This window comes from Hypanus sabinus, chromosome 16, assembly GCF_030144855.1.
Source record: "Hypanus sabinus isolate sHypSab1 chromosome 16, sHypSab1.hap1, whole genome shotgun sequence".
In the NCBI taxonomy this organism is placed as follows: domain Eukaryota; kingdom Metazoa; phylum Chordata; class Chondrichthyes; order Myliobatiformes; family Dasyatidae; genus Hypanus; species Hypanus sabinus.
In genome coordinates, this window is record NC_082721.1 from 72,397,633 (window position 1) to 72,415,529 (window position 17,897).

The following is a 17,897-nucleotide window of genomic DNA, read 5'->3' on the forward strand; positions in this document are numbered from 1 at the left end:
TCTATAATTAATATTTCCACCCTGGGGAAAAGACTGACGGTCTAACTTATCTATCCCCCTCATAACTTTTATAAACTTATATTTGGGTGACATAGTTCCATCAGGAAATATCTTATTGAAAATAAAACAAATTGTTAGAAATACTCGGTCTGACTGCATTTGAAAAGAATAATTGTTAATATATTTCAGGCCATTGACCTTTCATCATCAGTAATGAAGGACACTAAGGGAAAAGAAGGCAACAATGATCAGTACAAAAGCTTTTAATAAACAACTTATAATGTTAATTTACAGACTACGTATCAAAATATTTTAGTCATTAAGGAATAGATGTGGTTCTAGTGCCTGAAAATGCAATAACATTGAAATTTGATGTATTTAAATGTCCTTTTCTTGCTTGTGGTCACTATTTGTATAAACCACAACTCCTGTCTGAAAAAAATTCACAGATGAAAGGTTTCTGGGTCCCATATCTCCCAGAATTGCCTCCCATCCCATCCAGCATCTTGTTGTTTGGGCAGATTTATCTTTCCTACATGAAATTCAGCTGTGACCTTGGAACTCCTCTGGCTGCTCTAGTTTTCATCCATATCCCATGTCCTGGACACATGCAGGTGGGTAGGTTAATTTACTGTGAACTGCCCCTAGGGTGCAGGTAACCAGTAGAATCTGTGGAGGGGGTGGGGGGGGGGAGAAAATGAAGGTAGACTGAAAGAAAGCAGGATGTAATGTAGGATTAGTGTAAATGAGTGGTTGATGGGCAGTGTGGACTCTGAACTGAAGAGGTCATTTCTGGGCTATATCCCCCCATGGATCTAAATTGTGACAAATTGTTTGGATATGGAAACGTTTGAGTTCTTAAACTAGAGCTTTTGATGTAAAGACAGGTTTCTCTTCTGGACTATAATAGTTCAGTACAGGTAATCCAGAATAAATCTACAAATATTTTAGTCAGCTAAGGATAGCCTTTAAAGTGATTTCTCACTAACAGTTATGGATAAGAAAGGTGACGTCTGATCTTGGAGATGCCCAATCCATTTGTTCCTCACTGACATTGTGTACATGTATCAATACTGACAGCTGGGAGTGACTCAAATATTAATCTGATTGATAGTGCTTTCAGAAAGCACAACCAAAAATGCTGGTTCAAGACACTGCCCGTTCACTTCATCAGTCTAATATACAGCAACAAGACCGGAACAGCTGTGAATATCGCATCCTACACATCAGATATGTAACAATTGTATTGTATTAAAAAATAAGAATATTTGTTAAAAGGTGCAGGTACACAATGCTCAGATTTCATTTTTGTTTTTAAATTATGCCAGTATAAATCATTCCTTCAGATCTGCTTCTGCTTTGAAGATGTTGGGTCTCAGCTGTTCTTCCATGACCATTCTTCATGTGAGCTGGCCAGCAGTGAAATCCACTCAGTGTTCCAGTACATCCACACCACTGCTTCCTTTCTCTGCCACCAAATTTACCACCCCCCACTAGAGAGCCACAGCCTAGACGTTAGAAAAGGGACCACATTCCTCAACAGCCTTAACCCGAGGGACCTTGGTGGGGAAAGTGTACCAGACCTGTTAACCTGAGCAGAAAACATTAGCTTCAGGGTAAAATCCTGAGCATAAATCAAGACCAATCACATGTTTTAGTCAGAGTCTCAGGACTTTGGAGGCTTTGAGGTGGTTTTCATTTAATTTGTTGAGGACTACCTCATTTACTTCCTTTACTCTTCATGGTCATCAGAAATTTCTGAAGTGGGCACTCTTCCAACCCTTCAAATGCTTGGGATGCTGTAAAGAAAGCAACAATTGGTCAAGTTGTAAAGCTACTTATAACAGTAACACATCATCTCCACACCCCCCTCTCTCTATCTATCATGTCTCATTTGCAATCACTGTTCCAATCAGACTCTTGTTCTCCAGCACAAGTTGACTGAATTGACAGAATGAGTGAAAGGCCAATTGGTTCCCTCCCTCATGTTAATTATTCTGGTACTGAAGAAAAGAACCTCAGGAACATTAAAGTGAAACCTTCAACAATGAGTTCATGTAAAACTTACACAGAAGAGAAAGCATAAATCCTTGAAAAGAAAGGTTCCACATAACAGAACAGAAAGGATTTCTGGTAAAGATAATAAAAAACCCTCTTATTGGCAACTCAGATCAAGACTCCAAATAGTGGTTTACACTCACAATAGAACTAATGTATTTATTAGGTGAAAGCCCCCGGCTGAGGCACATCAATATACACATTACAAAGCGAAAGCCCGACAAGGAGATGTTCATTCACCAAAGGATGGGAAAGACATGGTTAGAGATAGCTAGGATGGTTCTGCATCTTTTCTCAAATCCTGGTGATCCGAGTTTGGAAACTAGTGACTGGGAAGGCAGATTTCATTGCTTGACCTCAGAGCAGATTGCAGTAGTTGTGTTCAGACACAAAGAAACTCACCCAGTTCTTGGGATATGTGCTGCAGGCACGAACTCCATTCCTTTCTGGCTGTGGTAATTAGGCTCATGGTTTGCTGCAGCTGGTCCGTCTATGAGAGATTAGAGTGTATTTCAAGTTATTCCCAAGCACTTAAGAAACTTGCAAACTTCCATTTTCGACATCAAACACAGCACAAATCTGACAGAGCCTCAGCATTTCATAAAAATCAGTGATTCCCTTCAATCCAACATGTACCAACTCACTGGCAGCTAACTTAAAGAATGACAACACAAACTATGTAGATATTTATGCAAACCCACGACAATAAGCTCAAGTTGTCTCACTCAGTTATATGCAGGCAATAGTCATAGGCATTTCACCCCCACCCACCACTTCCACATTTTAAAAAATTTGTTGTAGTCATCTTCAAGGTCACTTTCAAATTTTCTGGCAAGAATTTGAATTCTGCAGCACTTTACGAACAAATTGCTTATTTGAGCCCACACTGGTTGAACTGGGGATGGGTAAATAAGTTTGGAAGCAGCCTTTAAGAAGGATATACTCTAAGTAACACCAAGGAGAGAGGGCAAGAAGAAGCTGTGATTCTATCCTTGCTATCTAAATGAGATATTTAAGCATACAAATAAAACTAAAGACTTTGCTCATCTGGTTTGCACCTGTTATGAGAATTCCCAATCTCATCTCTGTTGCCTGCACTTTGCTGAAGAGAAGGGTGACTCAGAGGGGCTCATCCAGTGACGTCAACCAGTGCAGTGACTGAAGGCAAGCTGGTCTCAAAACAACTGGTAGACACACCACTGGAAAGATGTACCAACACTGAAGGAGGAGTAGAGGTGATTCACTAGAATGCTACTTGGGTTGGAGCAATTTAGTAGTAACAACAGGAGACTGTCTGTTTCATTTGGAGCAGAGATGCTTACCAGGTGACATGATTGAGCTAAATAAAACTGCAGAATAACTTTCCCCCATATCACAGGTAGGTAACATTAAAAGACTTAGATTCCGAAGCAAAGGAAACAGATTCAGGAGGGATCTAAAGGGAACCTTTTTCATCAAGAGAGATATCATTCTGTATTTTTATTTAGTCACTAGCTACTCGAATTCCCTCAGTGGAATCTTTTTCCTTCTTGTTCCTATGTTAAAACACAGTTAAAAGGTTAAGAATCTCTCAACTGAGAGATTGAGAAAAATGTTTGAACCACATATCAATAGTGCAGTTAGTGTTAATAAGATCAGAGAGTTAAAGGTTGGTGAGGGAGAATTCATGGGGCAATTATTGAAGAAGGAGATAGCTGTTCTGATGGGACGGGCTCCAACTGAACCATGCCAGACTAGGGTTTTGGTGAATCACGTAACTAGGGCTTTGAACTGAACAGGACGAGGAGTAAGTTCAACAGTCTGGAAATATATGGATAAAGTAAAAGCGAAGGAGAGTGTAAAAGGGGATATAGATATCTCCAGATCAAAAAAATAAAGTTCAGGGAAGGATAAAAATTTAACTTCAGCAAAATGGAGACAAAATTAAGAAGGCTGATGAATACAAGACCGAAGGTGTCGCACTAAACAAACTAAGCTAGATAAGCTTATAGTGCAGTTAGAATCTGGCAGGGATGATGTGGACATCAGTCATGGTTAAAAGAAGATCATGTGGTGTAGCTAAACATCCAAGGATACACATCTTATTGGAAAGACAAATGGGTAGAGGGGATGGGTTGGCACTGTTGGTAAAAATGAAATCAAATCTCAACAGACATAGGATCAGAAGATGTAGAATCCTTGAGCGCAGTTGCTTTTACTAGAGAGAAGATGATTGGAAAGTTGAAAGGTCTGAAGGTAAATAAGTCACCTGGATCAAATGGGCTATACATGAGGTTTCTGAAAGAGTTAACTGAAGAGATTGTGGTGGCATTAGTAATGATCTTTCAAGAATCACTAGATTCTGGTATGGTTCTGGAAGATTGGAAAATTGCAAATGTCGCTCCACTCCAAGAAGGGTAGAAGGCAGAAGAAAGAAAATCTTTTGGCAGTTAGCTGACCTCAGTGGCTGGGAAGATGTTGGAGTCAATTGTTAAGGATGAGGTTTTGGAGGTAGACGGTTTCCTTAAGGGGAAATCTTGCCTGACAAAACTGTTGGAAATCTTTGAAAAAATAACAAGCAGAATAGACAAAGGAGAATCATTGGATGTTGTTTACTTGGATTTTCATAAGACTTTTGACAAGCTGCCACACATGAGGCTGCTTAGCAAGATAAAAGCGCATGGTATTACATGGAGAAAGCATGCTGATTGACAGGAGAAGAAGAGTGGGAATAGGCTGGGCATTGGCACTGCTACTTTATATACCATATGTCAATGCTTTGTGGCCAAGTTAGTGAATGATATGAAGATAGGTGGAGGGGCAGGTAGGGTTGGGGAAGCAGAAGTTGTTACATTAGAACTTAGACAGATTAGGAGAATGGGCAAAGATGGAATTGTGTCAGGAAGTGTATGGTCATGAACTTTGGTAGAAGAAATAAAGGTATACTCTATTTTCTAAACGGGGAGAAATTTCAAAACTCTGAGGTGCAAAGGGACTTGGGATCACTTGCAAGTTAAGTGGGTGGTGTGGAAGGTAAGCGCAATGCTAACATTCATTTCTAAAAGTATAGGATATAAAAACTAGGCTGTAATTCTGAGTCTTTATAAGGCCTCACTTGGAGTATCGTGATCAGTTTTGGGCTCCTTATCAAAGAGAGGTCATTGGGTATACTTAAGGCAGTGGTTGATAGGTCCTTGATTAATCAGGGTGTGAAAGGTTACAGGGAGAAGGTAGGAAAGGTGGTGTTGAGAGGGAAATGGATCGAATGATGGAACAGACTTGATGGGCTGAATGGCTTGATTCTGCTCCAATGTTTATGGACTCTAAAAAGGGAAGGACAGAGAAGAAAGGAAATTATTGGTCAGGTAGCCTGACCTCAGTAGTTGGGACGACGTTAGAGTCAATTAGTAAAGAGAAGGTTTCTGGGTACTTGGAGGCACATGATTAAATAGACTGATGTTACATGGTTTTCTTAAGGGAAATTTTGTCTGACAAATTTGTTGGAATTCTTTGAAGAAATAACAGGCAGGGTGGTCAAAGGAGAGTCAGTGGATGTTTACTTAGATATTTAGAAAACTTTTAATAATCTGTCACACGAGGCTGAGATAAGAGCTTATGGTATTACAAGAAAGTTACGAGCACAGATAGAAGATTGGCTGATTGGCAGAAGGCAAAGAGCGGGAATCAAAGGGGTCTTTTTTTGTAGATTGCTGATGACTAGTGGTGTCCAACAGGGATCAGAGATAAGTCCACTACTTTTCAAGTTACATGTTAATACTCTATAACTGAATTAATGGTTTTGTAACCAAGCTCGCAAATGATACAAAGACAGATGAAGGGGGAGGTAATGTTGGGGAGACTTGGGACAGATTGGGCAAAGCAGCTGCAGATGGAAAACAACACAGGGAAGTGTATGTAATGAACTTTAGTGTAAGGAATAAAAGTGTAGACCATCTTATGAACAGAAAGTGAATTCATAAATCAGAGGTGCAATGGGACTTGGAAGTCCTGGTGCGGGATTCCCTAAAGTTTAATTTGCAGATTGAGTGTGTATTCACTTCAAGAATATATCAGCAAGGATGTAATGCTGAGGCTTTAAAAGGTGACTTTGAGTATTGTAAATAGTTTTATGGCCCATTTCCGAGACAGGATGTTCAGGCATTGGAGAGGGTCCAGAGGAAAATTTTAAGAATGAATCCAGGAATTAAAGAGTTAATGAGAGAAGCATTTGATGGCTTAGGATCTGTTTCGAATAGAACTTTTTCATAGACCCCCTCAGAGTGAATTTAACCTTTTCTAGTTTCAGAAAAAACATTACGTCCTCTAACCAAGCAGCAGCAGATGGGGGAGTGGCAGATTTCCAGACCAGCAAGATTCTCTTACGGGCCAAAAGCGTTGTAAAGGCAATGATATCCGACTGGTTTGCATTTAAACCCAAAGCATCATCTGCCACACCAACTACAGCTATAAGCGCGCAAGACCTCAGTGTCACCTCCAAAACCTCACTGATAATTTTAAAAACCAATGCCCAATAGCCATCAAGCTGAGGGCAAGACCAAAGTGCATGCACTAAACCAGCCGGAGAGAAGGAACACCTGTCACAGCCAGTGTCTGTCCCGGGATACGTCAGCAAGCCTGGCTTTACTTAAATGTACCGTGTAAAACTTTAAATTGTATGAGCCCCAGTCTAGCACACGATGACGAGGAATGAACCCTATTCAATGCTTTTGCCCGATATTCCTCAGCCAGATCCATACCAAGGTCATCCTCCCACCTAGTCTTAGTTTTGTTTAAATCTTGAACTCCCAAAAGCATCAGCTGAGAGTATGGTACAGATCAGCCCTTTATCATTAAAGCTGAGAGTGAGTTTTTCCCACAACATAGCAGATGGTAGATCAGAAAAAGAGGGAAATTTTTCCTCGACAAAGTGGCGAATCTGCAGGTATTTTAAAAAAATGTTAATGTGGAAGGCCATATTTACTTTACAGGTCATCAAAACTATCAAATATATTATCAGTGTACAAATCCTTAATGCGCATAAGACCGTTCAAAACCCGTTGTCTAAAAGCTGAATCGAGTGTAGAGGGGAGAAATAAATGGTTTCTATGAATGGGACCCAAAACTGAGGCTGATGTGAACTTATAGTGGCAGCAAAATTGATTAAAAATTTTGAGGGTGGAGAGCACAACCGGGTTAGATGTGAATTGAGAGGTAAGGAAGAATACACTAAAGCTGGTAGAGACGAGGAATGGCAAGACTGTGTCTCAAGCAGGCACCAGTTTATATCTGGCCAGTGGAGTCAAAATAATACCTTTTGAATGCTCGATGCCCAGTAAAAATGAATAAAGCTAGGAAGGCCCATTCCACCATCATGACCTCCTTGGAGGTTATAGCTTGGTCGACTGACTTGAAAATAACTTAGATAAAAAAACTGGCAAGCACTGGAACAAATAAAGAAATCTGGGAAATATAGTCATTTTCACTGATTGAATTCTCCCAGCTATAGTAAGGAATAAACCGCGCCATTCTCAAAATCAGCCTTCATTTGGCTAACCTGAGGGCTGTAGGATGGCTTAGGATCTGCACTCACTGAAGCTCAGAAGAATTGGGGCAAGGGTGGGGTGATCTCATTGAAACCTACTGAATATTAACATGCCGAGATAGAATGATTTCTACTAGTTCGATATCATTTGACATGGCCTTGATGTAATTTTAATGTTATAGCTCCTTATCCAGAAGTCCTCAGCAGGAAAATCTCTCTCAGCTCCATCACATCACTGAGTGTTCTAGCCCAAGATAGAAGCCAACGTTCCAACTGCTACTTTTCAAGTCTGCCTTTAGACTAGCTACCTAGAATAGTGGACAGACCAGTCAGTGCAGACCCAAGAGATTGCAGATGTTGAAACCTGGAGCAAATACTCTCTGTAGGAACACAACAGTTAGAACAGTATCTGTGGGGCAATAGGAACTGTCAACATTTCAGAGTGTGCAGGGATTTTAGTGTTTCTATTAGAGTTTACCAATTCTACCTGTGTCTAACCTCCCGCTTTAAAACAGGTAGACCCAAGCATAACTGCTTTCTGCTTCCCATTTTCTATAACCTACAATTCCCTTCTATCCTCTTACAAGTTGCTGGCTCTGCTAACCAACACCCACCTTATGCAGCTCAACACAAACACCCCTTTCATAATTTGTACAGCCCTGTGACTGCTCCCTCCACTCCTTATAAACTCTACCCATCTCTGTGAAACTTATTCCTTGCATCAGCCCTCTCACTCCATCCCTGCCCCATCAAAATCAAAACTCAGCCTATTCACTCACAATGCACTCCAGGCTCTGAAGAGTCTGAATATCCTCATTCAGAATGGACTGATAATCTGGTTTGCTTCTGATCACATCCACCTGTGAATGTTCCATCATATGAGTTAGTTCCGATCTCACTCCATTCACTTTTGCTTGTTCCAACTCACTGAAATAAATAAAATGATTACTTTAAAAAACCACGATGTCACATCAGCCTACTCTTTCACTCTCGCTCTGGAGGTTCATAAAAGACATTTGCAGAAAGCACTTTGTTACAGTCTCCAAATCTGTCATTATAAGGCAAACACAGAACCATCTTTACTCTTTGACTAGTGGAGTGTATTGGCTCCCATACACTAGAAACTGAAATAATTAACTTAAAAAGTTTGAAGTTTAAAGTAAATTTATTATCAAAGTACATATAGTGCCTATAAAAAGTATTCACCATCCTTGGAGGTTTTCGTGATTTATTGTTCAACAACATTGAATCACAGTGGATTTAATATGGCTTTTTTGACACTGAACAAAAGAAAAAGATTCTTTTGTGTCAAAGTAAAAACAGATCTCTACAAAGTGATCTAAATTAACTACCAATATAAAACACAAAATAATTGATTGCATAAGTATTCACCACTTTAAAATGACACACCAAATCATCACTGGTGCAACTAATTGGTTTTAGAAGTAACATAATTAATTAAATGGAGATCACCATGTACAGTCAATTGTTTCAATTCATTGTAGTAAAAATACACCTGTATCTGGAAAGTCCAACTGCTGGTGAGTCAGTATCCTGGCAAAAACTACACCATGAAGACAAAAGAACATTCCTAGCAACTCTGCAAAACGGTTACTGAAACGCATAAGTTTGGAAATAGATACAAGAAACTTTCCGTGTCACTGACTATCCCTTGGAGTACAGTTAAGTCAATCAAGAAATGGAAAGAATATGGCACAGCTGTAAATCTGCCTAGAGCAGGCTGTCCTCAAGAACTAAGTGACAGTGCGAGAAAGGGACTAGTGAGGGAGGCCACCAAGAGACCTATGACGTCTCTGGAGGAGTTACAAGCTTCAGTGGCTGATATAGAAACATAGAAAATAGGTGCAGGAGTAGGCCATTCGGCCCTTTGAGCCTGCACCGCCATTCAGTATGATCATGGCTGATCATCCAACTCAGAACCCTGTACCTGCTTTCTCTCCATACCCCCGATCCCTTTAGCCACAAGGGCCATATCTAACTTCCTCTTAAATATAGCCAATGAACCAGCCTCAACTGTTTCCTGTGGCAGAGAATTCCACAGATTCTCCACTTTCTGTGTGAAGAAGTTTTTCCTCACCTCTGTCCTAAAAGGCTTCCCCTTTATCCTTAAATTGTGACCCCTCGTTCTGGACTTCCCCAACATCGGAAGCAATCTTCCTGCATCTAGCCTGTCCAATCCCTTTAGAATTTTGTACATTTCAATAAGATCCCCCTTCAATCTTCTAAATTCCAGCAAGTATAAGCCTGGTCGATCCAGTCTTTCTTCATATGAAAGTCCTGCCATCCCAGGAATCAATCTGGTGAACCTTCTCTGTACTCCCTCTGTGGCAAGAATGTGAAGAGACATGGAACAGACTGTGACTGTGCTTCACCAGTTGCAGCTTTATGGGAGAGTGGCAAAGAGAAAGCCACTGTTGAAAAACTCACATTAAATATCAGCTAGTTTGCGAGAAGGCATGTGGGAGACTCTGAACCAGCTGGAAGAAGGTTCTATGGTCTGATGAAACCAAAATTGAGCCTTTTGGCCATCAGACTAAACACTACATTTGGTGTAAACCTAACACCACACATCTTCAAAAACATACCATTCCTACCATGAAGTATGGTGGTGGTTACATCACGCTGCAGGGATGTTTCACTACAGCAGGCCCTGGAAGGCTTGTGAAGGTAGGAGGTAAAATAAATGCAGCAAAATACAGGGAAATCTTAAGGTGAAGATTTGTTTTCTAGTAAGACAATGACCTCAAACACAAAGCCAAAGCTACACAGGAACGGCTTAAAAACAAAGTTAATGTCCTGGAGTGGCCAAGTCATAGTCCAGACTGCGATCCAATTGAGGATTTGTGGCTGGACTTGAAAAGGGTTGTTCACTCATGATTCCCATGCAATCTGATAGAGCTTGAGCAGTTTTGTAAAGAAGAATGGGGAAAAATTATGGTGTCCAGACGTGCAAAACTGATAGAGACCTATCCACACAGACTCAAGACTGTAATTTCTGCCAAAGGTGCACCTACTAAATACTGACTTGAAGGGGGTAATTATGCAATCAATTTTTTGTGTTTAATAATTGTAATACATTTAGATCACTTTGTAGAACATTGTTTTCATTTTGACACGAGTCTTTTTTTCTGTTGATCAATGTCAAAAAGCCAAATTATATTCACTGTGATTCAATATTGTAAAACAATAAAACATGAAAACTTCCAAAAGGCTGAATACTTTTTATAGGCACTGTGTATGTCATCATATACAACCCAGATTCATTTTCTTGCAGACATACACAATAAATCCATAATAGAATAATGACCATAGTAGAATCAATATAATATCACACCAACTTGGGTATTCAACCAATGTACAAAAGACAACAAACTCTGCAAAGAAAAACTTAATAATAATAAACAATAAATATTAAGAACATGATATGAAAAGTGCTTAGATTATGGGAACATTTCAATAATGGGGCAAGTGAAGCTGAGTGAAGTTCTCCCTTTGGTTCAAGATCCTGATGGTTGAGGGGTAATAACTTCCCGAACTTAGTGGCTCCTCCTGAAGGTAGCAGCGAGAAGAGAGCAACTTGGTTGGTGGGGGTCCCTGACAATAGTTTGGAGGGCTTTACCTGTGATGAACTGGGCCATTTTTTCCCATTCAAGGACATTGGTGTTTCCACACCAGGCTGTGATCCAGCCAGTCAATATATTCTCCACCACACATCTATACATGTTTGATTGCTATGCCATTAATATTAGTACTCACACCACTTTACAGCAACCAGCATCTTAGTGGTCAACAGGAATGAAAAACCTCTCACAGGACATGCTCAAAGCTGACAGCATACAGGCAATTGTTGGCTCTCGTAATTGGCCACTGAGGGAGTAGAAATACCAAATCTGTTTGCAGTGCTGCAAGTGTAAGCAACAAATGTCTTTGTTCAAACTTAGAACAGCATGATGCAGTAGAAATACAGAATTCTTCTTCAGGACAAGAAGAGAAGGAAAATGGAGAAATACAGAAGCAATCCCAGTAGGTTAAACCTTGAAGGTACTCCTATACATTTAACAGCATTAAAATTGATCATATAATCTGTTATTTCCCCAGGTTGATTGAGAGATAAATATTGATGTGGATATTCATTAAAACTATTTGAAAAGATAGATAGTAAAGGTTTACAGGGTTATGGGGCCAAAGGATTGAGCTTAGACTGGAATCTTGGTCAGTATGGATGTTGGGCCAATCGGCCTGTTTGTGCTCTGCAACTCCATAACTCCCTTGGTCCTCAAACCACGCAGTGAAATTGCTAGTTATGTGGCAGTCTCTTAGCGAAGTAGAAATCTCAATAAGGAACGTGAATTGGACTGTTATTTCCAGTCCACACAAACTGGGCCAAAGCCTAACTTAATGCGAATTAGAAGTTACTATTCCCACTGATGGCAGCATTTACACAAAGACTAGTACAGGAAAAAGGCTTAAGGCCATAAGATATAGGAGCAGAATTGGGCCATTTGGCCCTTCGAGCCTACTCCACCATTTCATCATGCCTGATTCATTTTCCTCTCAGCCCCAATCTCCTGCCTTCTCACCAAGTCCCTTCATGCCCTGACTAATCAAGAATCTGTCAACTTCTGCCTTAAATAATACCTAATGACTTGGCCTCCACAATTGCCTGTGGCAACAAATTCCACAAATTCATCACTCCCTGGCTAAAGAAATTCCTCGTCTCCATTCTAAATGGACGCCTTCCATTCTAAGTCTGTGTCCTCTGGTCTGAGACCTCCCCTATCATAGGAAACATCCTCTCCACATCTACTCTATTGTGGCCCTTCAACATTTGATAGGTTTCAATGCGATCTCCCCTCATTCTTCTGAATTCCAGGGCATTATACACTCCTCATACGATAACCCTTTCACTCTGGGCATCATTCTCGAGAACCTCCTCTGGACCCTCTAATACCAGCATATCATTTCCTCGATAAAGGGCCCAAAACTGCTCACAATGTCTGAAATGAGGCCTCATTAGTGCCTTAGAAAGCCTCAACATTACATTCTTACTTTTATATTCGAGAAACAAATGCTAATACTGCATTTGCCTTCTTCACTACTGACTCCACCTGCAAATTAACCTTGAGGGAATTCTGCATGAGGACTCAAGTTCCCTTACACCTCAGATTTTTAAATTTCCTGTTCATTTAGAAAATAGTCTGCATTTGACCATACACTTCCTGACACTGTATTCCATCTACAACTTCTTTGCCCATTCTTCTAATCTGTTTAAGTCAGGGTTCTGCAGGCTCCCTACTTTCTCACACTTCTGGCCCCTCCACCTATTTTTGTATCATCCGCAAACTTGGCCACAAAGCCATCAATTCCATCATCTAAATCATATTTTTTTTAAACTAATAGAGCCACCTCACCCCTCTGCCTACCTGCTAGTCCTTTCAATACATGTATTCTTGGACGTTAAGAACCAAGCTATAATCTTTCTTCATCCATGATTTAGTGATGCCCACAACAACAAACATGCAATCTGTAACTGTGCCACAAGTTCATCTACCTTATTCCATATACTGTGTGCATTCAAATGTAACACCTTCAGTCCTGCATTCATCACCCCTTTTTGATTCTGTCCTCTTTTACAATGCAAATCATCCTGTTGATTGTAATATTGCCCATCAGCCTCTCCTTGCTAGCAGTCTCACTACACAGTGCCTCTGTTTGTAAACCAACAACCCCATCTTCAGCCCTATCACTCCAGTTCCCACCTCCCTGCCAATTTAGTTTAAACACCCACTCTCACCCCAAACAGCTCTAGGAAACTTGTCCATAAGGATATTGGTGTCCCTCCAGGTTCAGATGTAACCCACCCCTTTTGTACAGGTTGTACCTTCCCCAAAAAAAGATTCGAATGATTCAGAAATCTGAACCTCTGCCCCCACACCAGTTCCTCAGCTACACATTCATCTGCCAAATCATCTGATTCTTACCCTCACTAACAAGTGGCACAGGCAGCAAACCAGAGTTTACTACCCTGAAGATCCTGCTTTCTACCTAGCTCCCTAAAATCTCTCTTCAGGACTTCCTCACCTTTCCTACCCATGCCATTGGTTCCAACATGTACTGAGATTTCTGGCTGCTCACCTTCCCCCTTTAGAATCCTGTGGACCCAATCCTAGACATCCTTGACTCTGGCACCCGTGAGGCAAAGTATCATCCGAGTGTCTCTATCATATCCACAGAATCTCATCTCTATTCCTCTAAATATGTGTATGTACAATGTACTGTGTATGTTAATCAAAGTGGCTTCTTTGGTTTGCTAAAGTAGGAATGCTTTTATGTTTGATAAGTGTTTTCTCTCGCAGTTGTTTAGCTTGCTGATATGGGGATTGTATTCATTTTTTAACCAATGGGGAATGTTATTTTGTCTTGTGAGGCTGGGAGCTTGGGGGTTTTCGCGGTCTTTTCAGGGGAGGTGGGAAGGAGACGCCAAGGAAGGTGGACGTGCGCTGCCCTGCTTGGTTGACCACCGGGGGTGGTCCCAGGTGTGAGGACGTGGAGGTCGGAGTAAAGTGACGAGGGGTCGAATGGTTCAATGGTTGAGCTCCAACGATGTGCACTAAACTGACTGAACTTTGATAAGTTGGCGCCTTTTACTTTATTTTCTTTTCCTTCATATATACTGTATTGCATAATACTCTTTTAGTTTTAGTAAAATCTTTAAAGTGTATTCCATAACGGCATCTGGTGTGAGTTTGATATTGTGTGTGCACGCGCGGCATAAACTTGATTCTCACAGCACCTGCGTGTACGGGAGGTGGGGTTGGTTAGTGGCTGGATCCCCTTTTCCCCTAGACATATACCAGCCTGTTAGGTAAGTGTTCCATTTGGAATCCCCTATTACTACTGTAGTCCTCTTCTCTTCTGAGCCACAGCGCCAGAGACCCAGTTGCTGCGACTCCCCCTGGTACGTCATCCCCTTCAACAGTATCCAAAGTGGTATGTATGTATAATTATTTTTGAGGGGAACAGCCACAGGGATATTCTGCATTGGCAGCCCATTTCCTTTCCTTCTCCTGACAGTCACCCAGTTATCTTTGTCTTGCAACCGAGGGATGACTACCTTCCTATAGCTCCTATCTGTCATCTCCTCAGTCTCCTGAATGAGCCGAAGGTAATCTTGCTGCAGCTGCAGTTCCTCAACTCATTCTCTAAGAGTTGCAATTCGGTGCACCTTATGCAGATGTGGTTACCCAGAATGCTGGAGCTCTCTCAGATTTCCCACATCTCACACAAAGAACACAACACTTTAATGAAGTCTTCAGGAAAATTTCCTGTATTGCTGGTTACTGGGAGGGGACTTGAATTCAAGTCTGCAGTGTACCTCTAGGCACATTCTGCACTGGTCAAACAAACAAACAAACCCACTTGATGAAATATAGGCACCTTTCTAATTTCCAAGTAGCTCGAGCATTTTCTGTTTTAATTTCAAGTATCTCTGTGCTTCCAAATGAGTTAATTGAAGCTCACATATTGCAAAAGAGAACCAATGCATCAGGTAACCAGAAAATGAGGCAAGAGCTTACCTGGTTGCTTGGTCTGCGTTTTGCTGGTAGACTTCCAACAGTTGGTTCCAAGCTTTACACTCAGTATTCAATCTACAACAGGAAAAAAAGAATCAATTAATAAATATCATTTAAAATCTTTTCCCAAATATTATCAAACACTATCCATCAGAAATATACTACTTATATTTAGCAATACAATTATGGAAAAATACATTATTCTCTCCTGTTCATGAGTGTAGGGATGAGAGCCATAATTGAGAGAGACAGTTTTCCCACTGAAAACCTATCCAAGCCTATTGACAATATAGTGGAATACAGCTTCTACAGTCACTTTGGAAGAGCACCACACAGAGCCTCCTGTAGGCCTGTATTTTAGGTGGGCGGGGGGGGGGGGGGGGGGGGGGGGGGGGGGGGGGGGAAGAAGGAATGATGGGTAATTAAGCAGATAGTAAAGATAGAAGAGCATTTTAATACTGAAGGGTCACAAATACCAGTATTTCTTGAATAGAATCACTTCCTGTTTTGACAAGAGCCTTAATCAAAACTATTACTCATTAAAAATATAATTCCACTTTGTAAGAAACTCTGTTTGAACATCTGGACTATATTTAATTCAAGGCCAAAAGTGCCACTGAAGGAAAAGTAATGGTGCTGTTGACCTGAAATTACAGTGACACAGATGCTAGGCTGCAAGTAGTCATTTCTGAGTTTCCTTAAAATTGTTATTTATGGGATAAATATTTGCCAGGACCTTGGATAACCCTCCCATTATCCTTTGAAAAGTGCCACAGCTTCTTTTTGACAGAACCTGGGAGAATAGAAAAACCTACAACAGCCCTGACAATGTAGCACCACTTTAAGTTTTAACTATGCCCCCCCCCCCCCCCCACCGCCCCCAGGAGACCTGCACTAACAATCTATTGATTTAAAGCATCAGCGCTTTGGAAGCTGAAGAGTAGGTATTTATGGTGCACTAAAAGGATGCTGTGTATAACACTAATATGTTGTTCTTCAGATAAAAGACACAATGTGCAAAAAAAACTTGAGGAAAACATTTATAATTTGCACCAAAAATGCTTTCATTATGTAATTATACCAGTTTTCCAAGTCTTATCATCCAATTTAGTGGAGTGTCATGCAGTTAGTGGTGTCTCTGAGGAGCTACATCTTGGTGTACCTGGTACAGATGTAGTTATCCGGGAAGGCTGGAGGTCTCTCCGAATTCCCACATTTCACACACAAAAAAACACAACACAGTCCCTGGAGCCATTCTCACTGCACTGACAAAGAATGTAGAAGAAACTTAACTCACTAAAGCATGTTGGGCCAAAGCCTCTCCACTCTAACACTGATCCACTCATACAACGACTGGTCTGCTTGTCCCTACCTTATTTTTATTTGTCGTTGCTAATGAATCGCATTTTGATTGGGCTGCCGGAAAAAGAATCTTTTTAAAATCTCTCGCCTTGACCAACGTACGTGCTCCTTTGTTGATTTGATTGGGCTGCCTGAAAAAGCCGAATATATATTCTAGGGAAACAGAGACAATTCTCTACTACAAAAACAAAAGCAGATTGTTGCCTTTGTGGTGCTAGGGTTAAGACCATCTTTCTGGGTTGGAGAACTTGAAATGGGATAGAAAGGATCCAGTGCTCGTGGTCCATATAGGACCTACCAACATAGGAAGTACTAGGAAGGTAGTTCTGGTGAGGATCACAAAGGAGTTTAGGGGAAAAAAATTGAAAAGCAGAACCATGAGGGTGATAATCTCCAGATTATTACCTGAGCCATGTACAGATTGGAAAGTCTTAAATAGGATTAGCGAGGTAAATGAATGATGCCGTAGGGTTATTTATAATGTAGAACTGATGGCAAATTGTCCCGGTCCATCTTGTTCTTCCACTGGGCAAACACCAGAGGACAGCACTGAGCAAACACGGGAAAGCAGCATTGACAGTGGTGCCTGGCCCACAATCCAAATGTAGATTCCAGACTGCCCCGCAGAGGCTGCCTCACAACCCCTCAGTGTCCTCCTAGTTGGCCATAATAGGCAACCCTGCGGCCTCAGCCTAGCCCTTGTAACATCCTTCCTGCCAATGAATCGGACTTGCAGTCTTCTACGTTACCAAAGTCCAACAGAATCTTGTGATCACAGTAAAAGACAATCACTCGCACTGCGCACCATCCAATGGTACACTAGTCTAGGCATCAACACAATAACTGTAGACAATAAGTCCAGTTCTGTCGCTATTGAGCAGCTCACTAATAGGACAACCCCCATGTTTTTAGCATTTAGCAGTGACTTTCAATCTTAAAAAAGATGTACAAGATGAAGAAATACACCTTTGACTGGACTGGAGTTGCCACTGTGTCCAAGTGTACTGTTGTTTAAGTGGAAGACATGTGACAACACACAAGGGAGTTGTTTTCCTTCCTCAGTCTGCTTTTTGGGTTAAAGGCAGTGTTCAATTTTCCAACAGCTTATGCTGGGTGGTATTGACAGTACCACTGCTTACTCTGATGACATCACTGTGATAGGCATGGATCAAAGAAAACTATGTAATCATTTGTACCACGTTTTGAACAAACATGTTTTGACTCTGGATTCTGATTTTGGACAGAAAAATGCAGCCTCCTGATGGCTTCAATCAAGTATCTGGGGCTCAACATAGATGAGCACAGTTGTTGCCCAGACCCTGAAAACATTACTTTCTTAAAGATGTCTCAACCATCAATTA

The 17,897-nt window shown here is 41.0% G+C and overlaps 1 protein-coding gene across 2 annotated transcripts in view; it reads right to left on the bottom strand.

Moving 5' to 3' along the window:
- Positions 1 to 247: 247 nt before the first annotated feature.
- LOC132406440 (kinetochore-associated protein DSN1 homolog) overlaps positions 248 to 17,897 on the bottom strand; it is a 46,268-nt gene continuing 28,618 nt past the window's right edge. For both annotated transcript variants that reach the window (XM_059992103.1, XM_059992102.1), the window contains exons 9-12: positions 15,178 to 15,249; positions 8,359 to 8,506; positions 2,461 to 2,548; positions 248 to 1,799 (exon numbers count right to left, since the gene is read on the bottom strand). In XM_059992103.1, the coding sequence (XP_059848086.1) occupies positions 1,720 to 1,799; positions 2,461 to 2,548; positions 8,359 to 8,506; positions 15,178 to 15,249 (388 nt within the window). In that variant the 3' untranslated portion in view covers positions 248 to 1,719. The remainder of the gene's footprint in view (positions 1,800 to 2,460; positions 2,549 to 8,358; positions 8,507 to 15,177; positions 15,250 to 17,897) is intronic.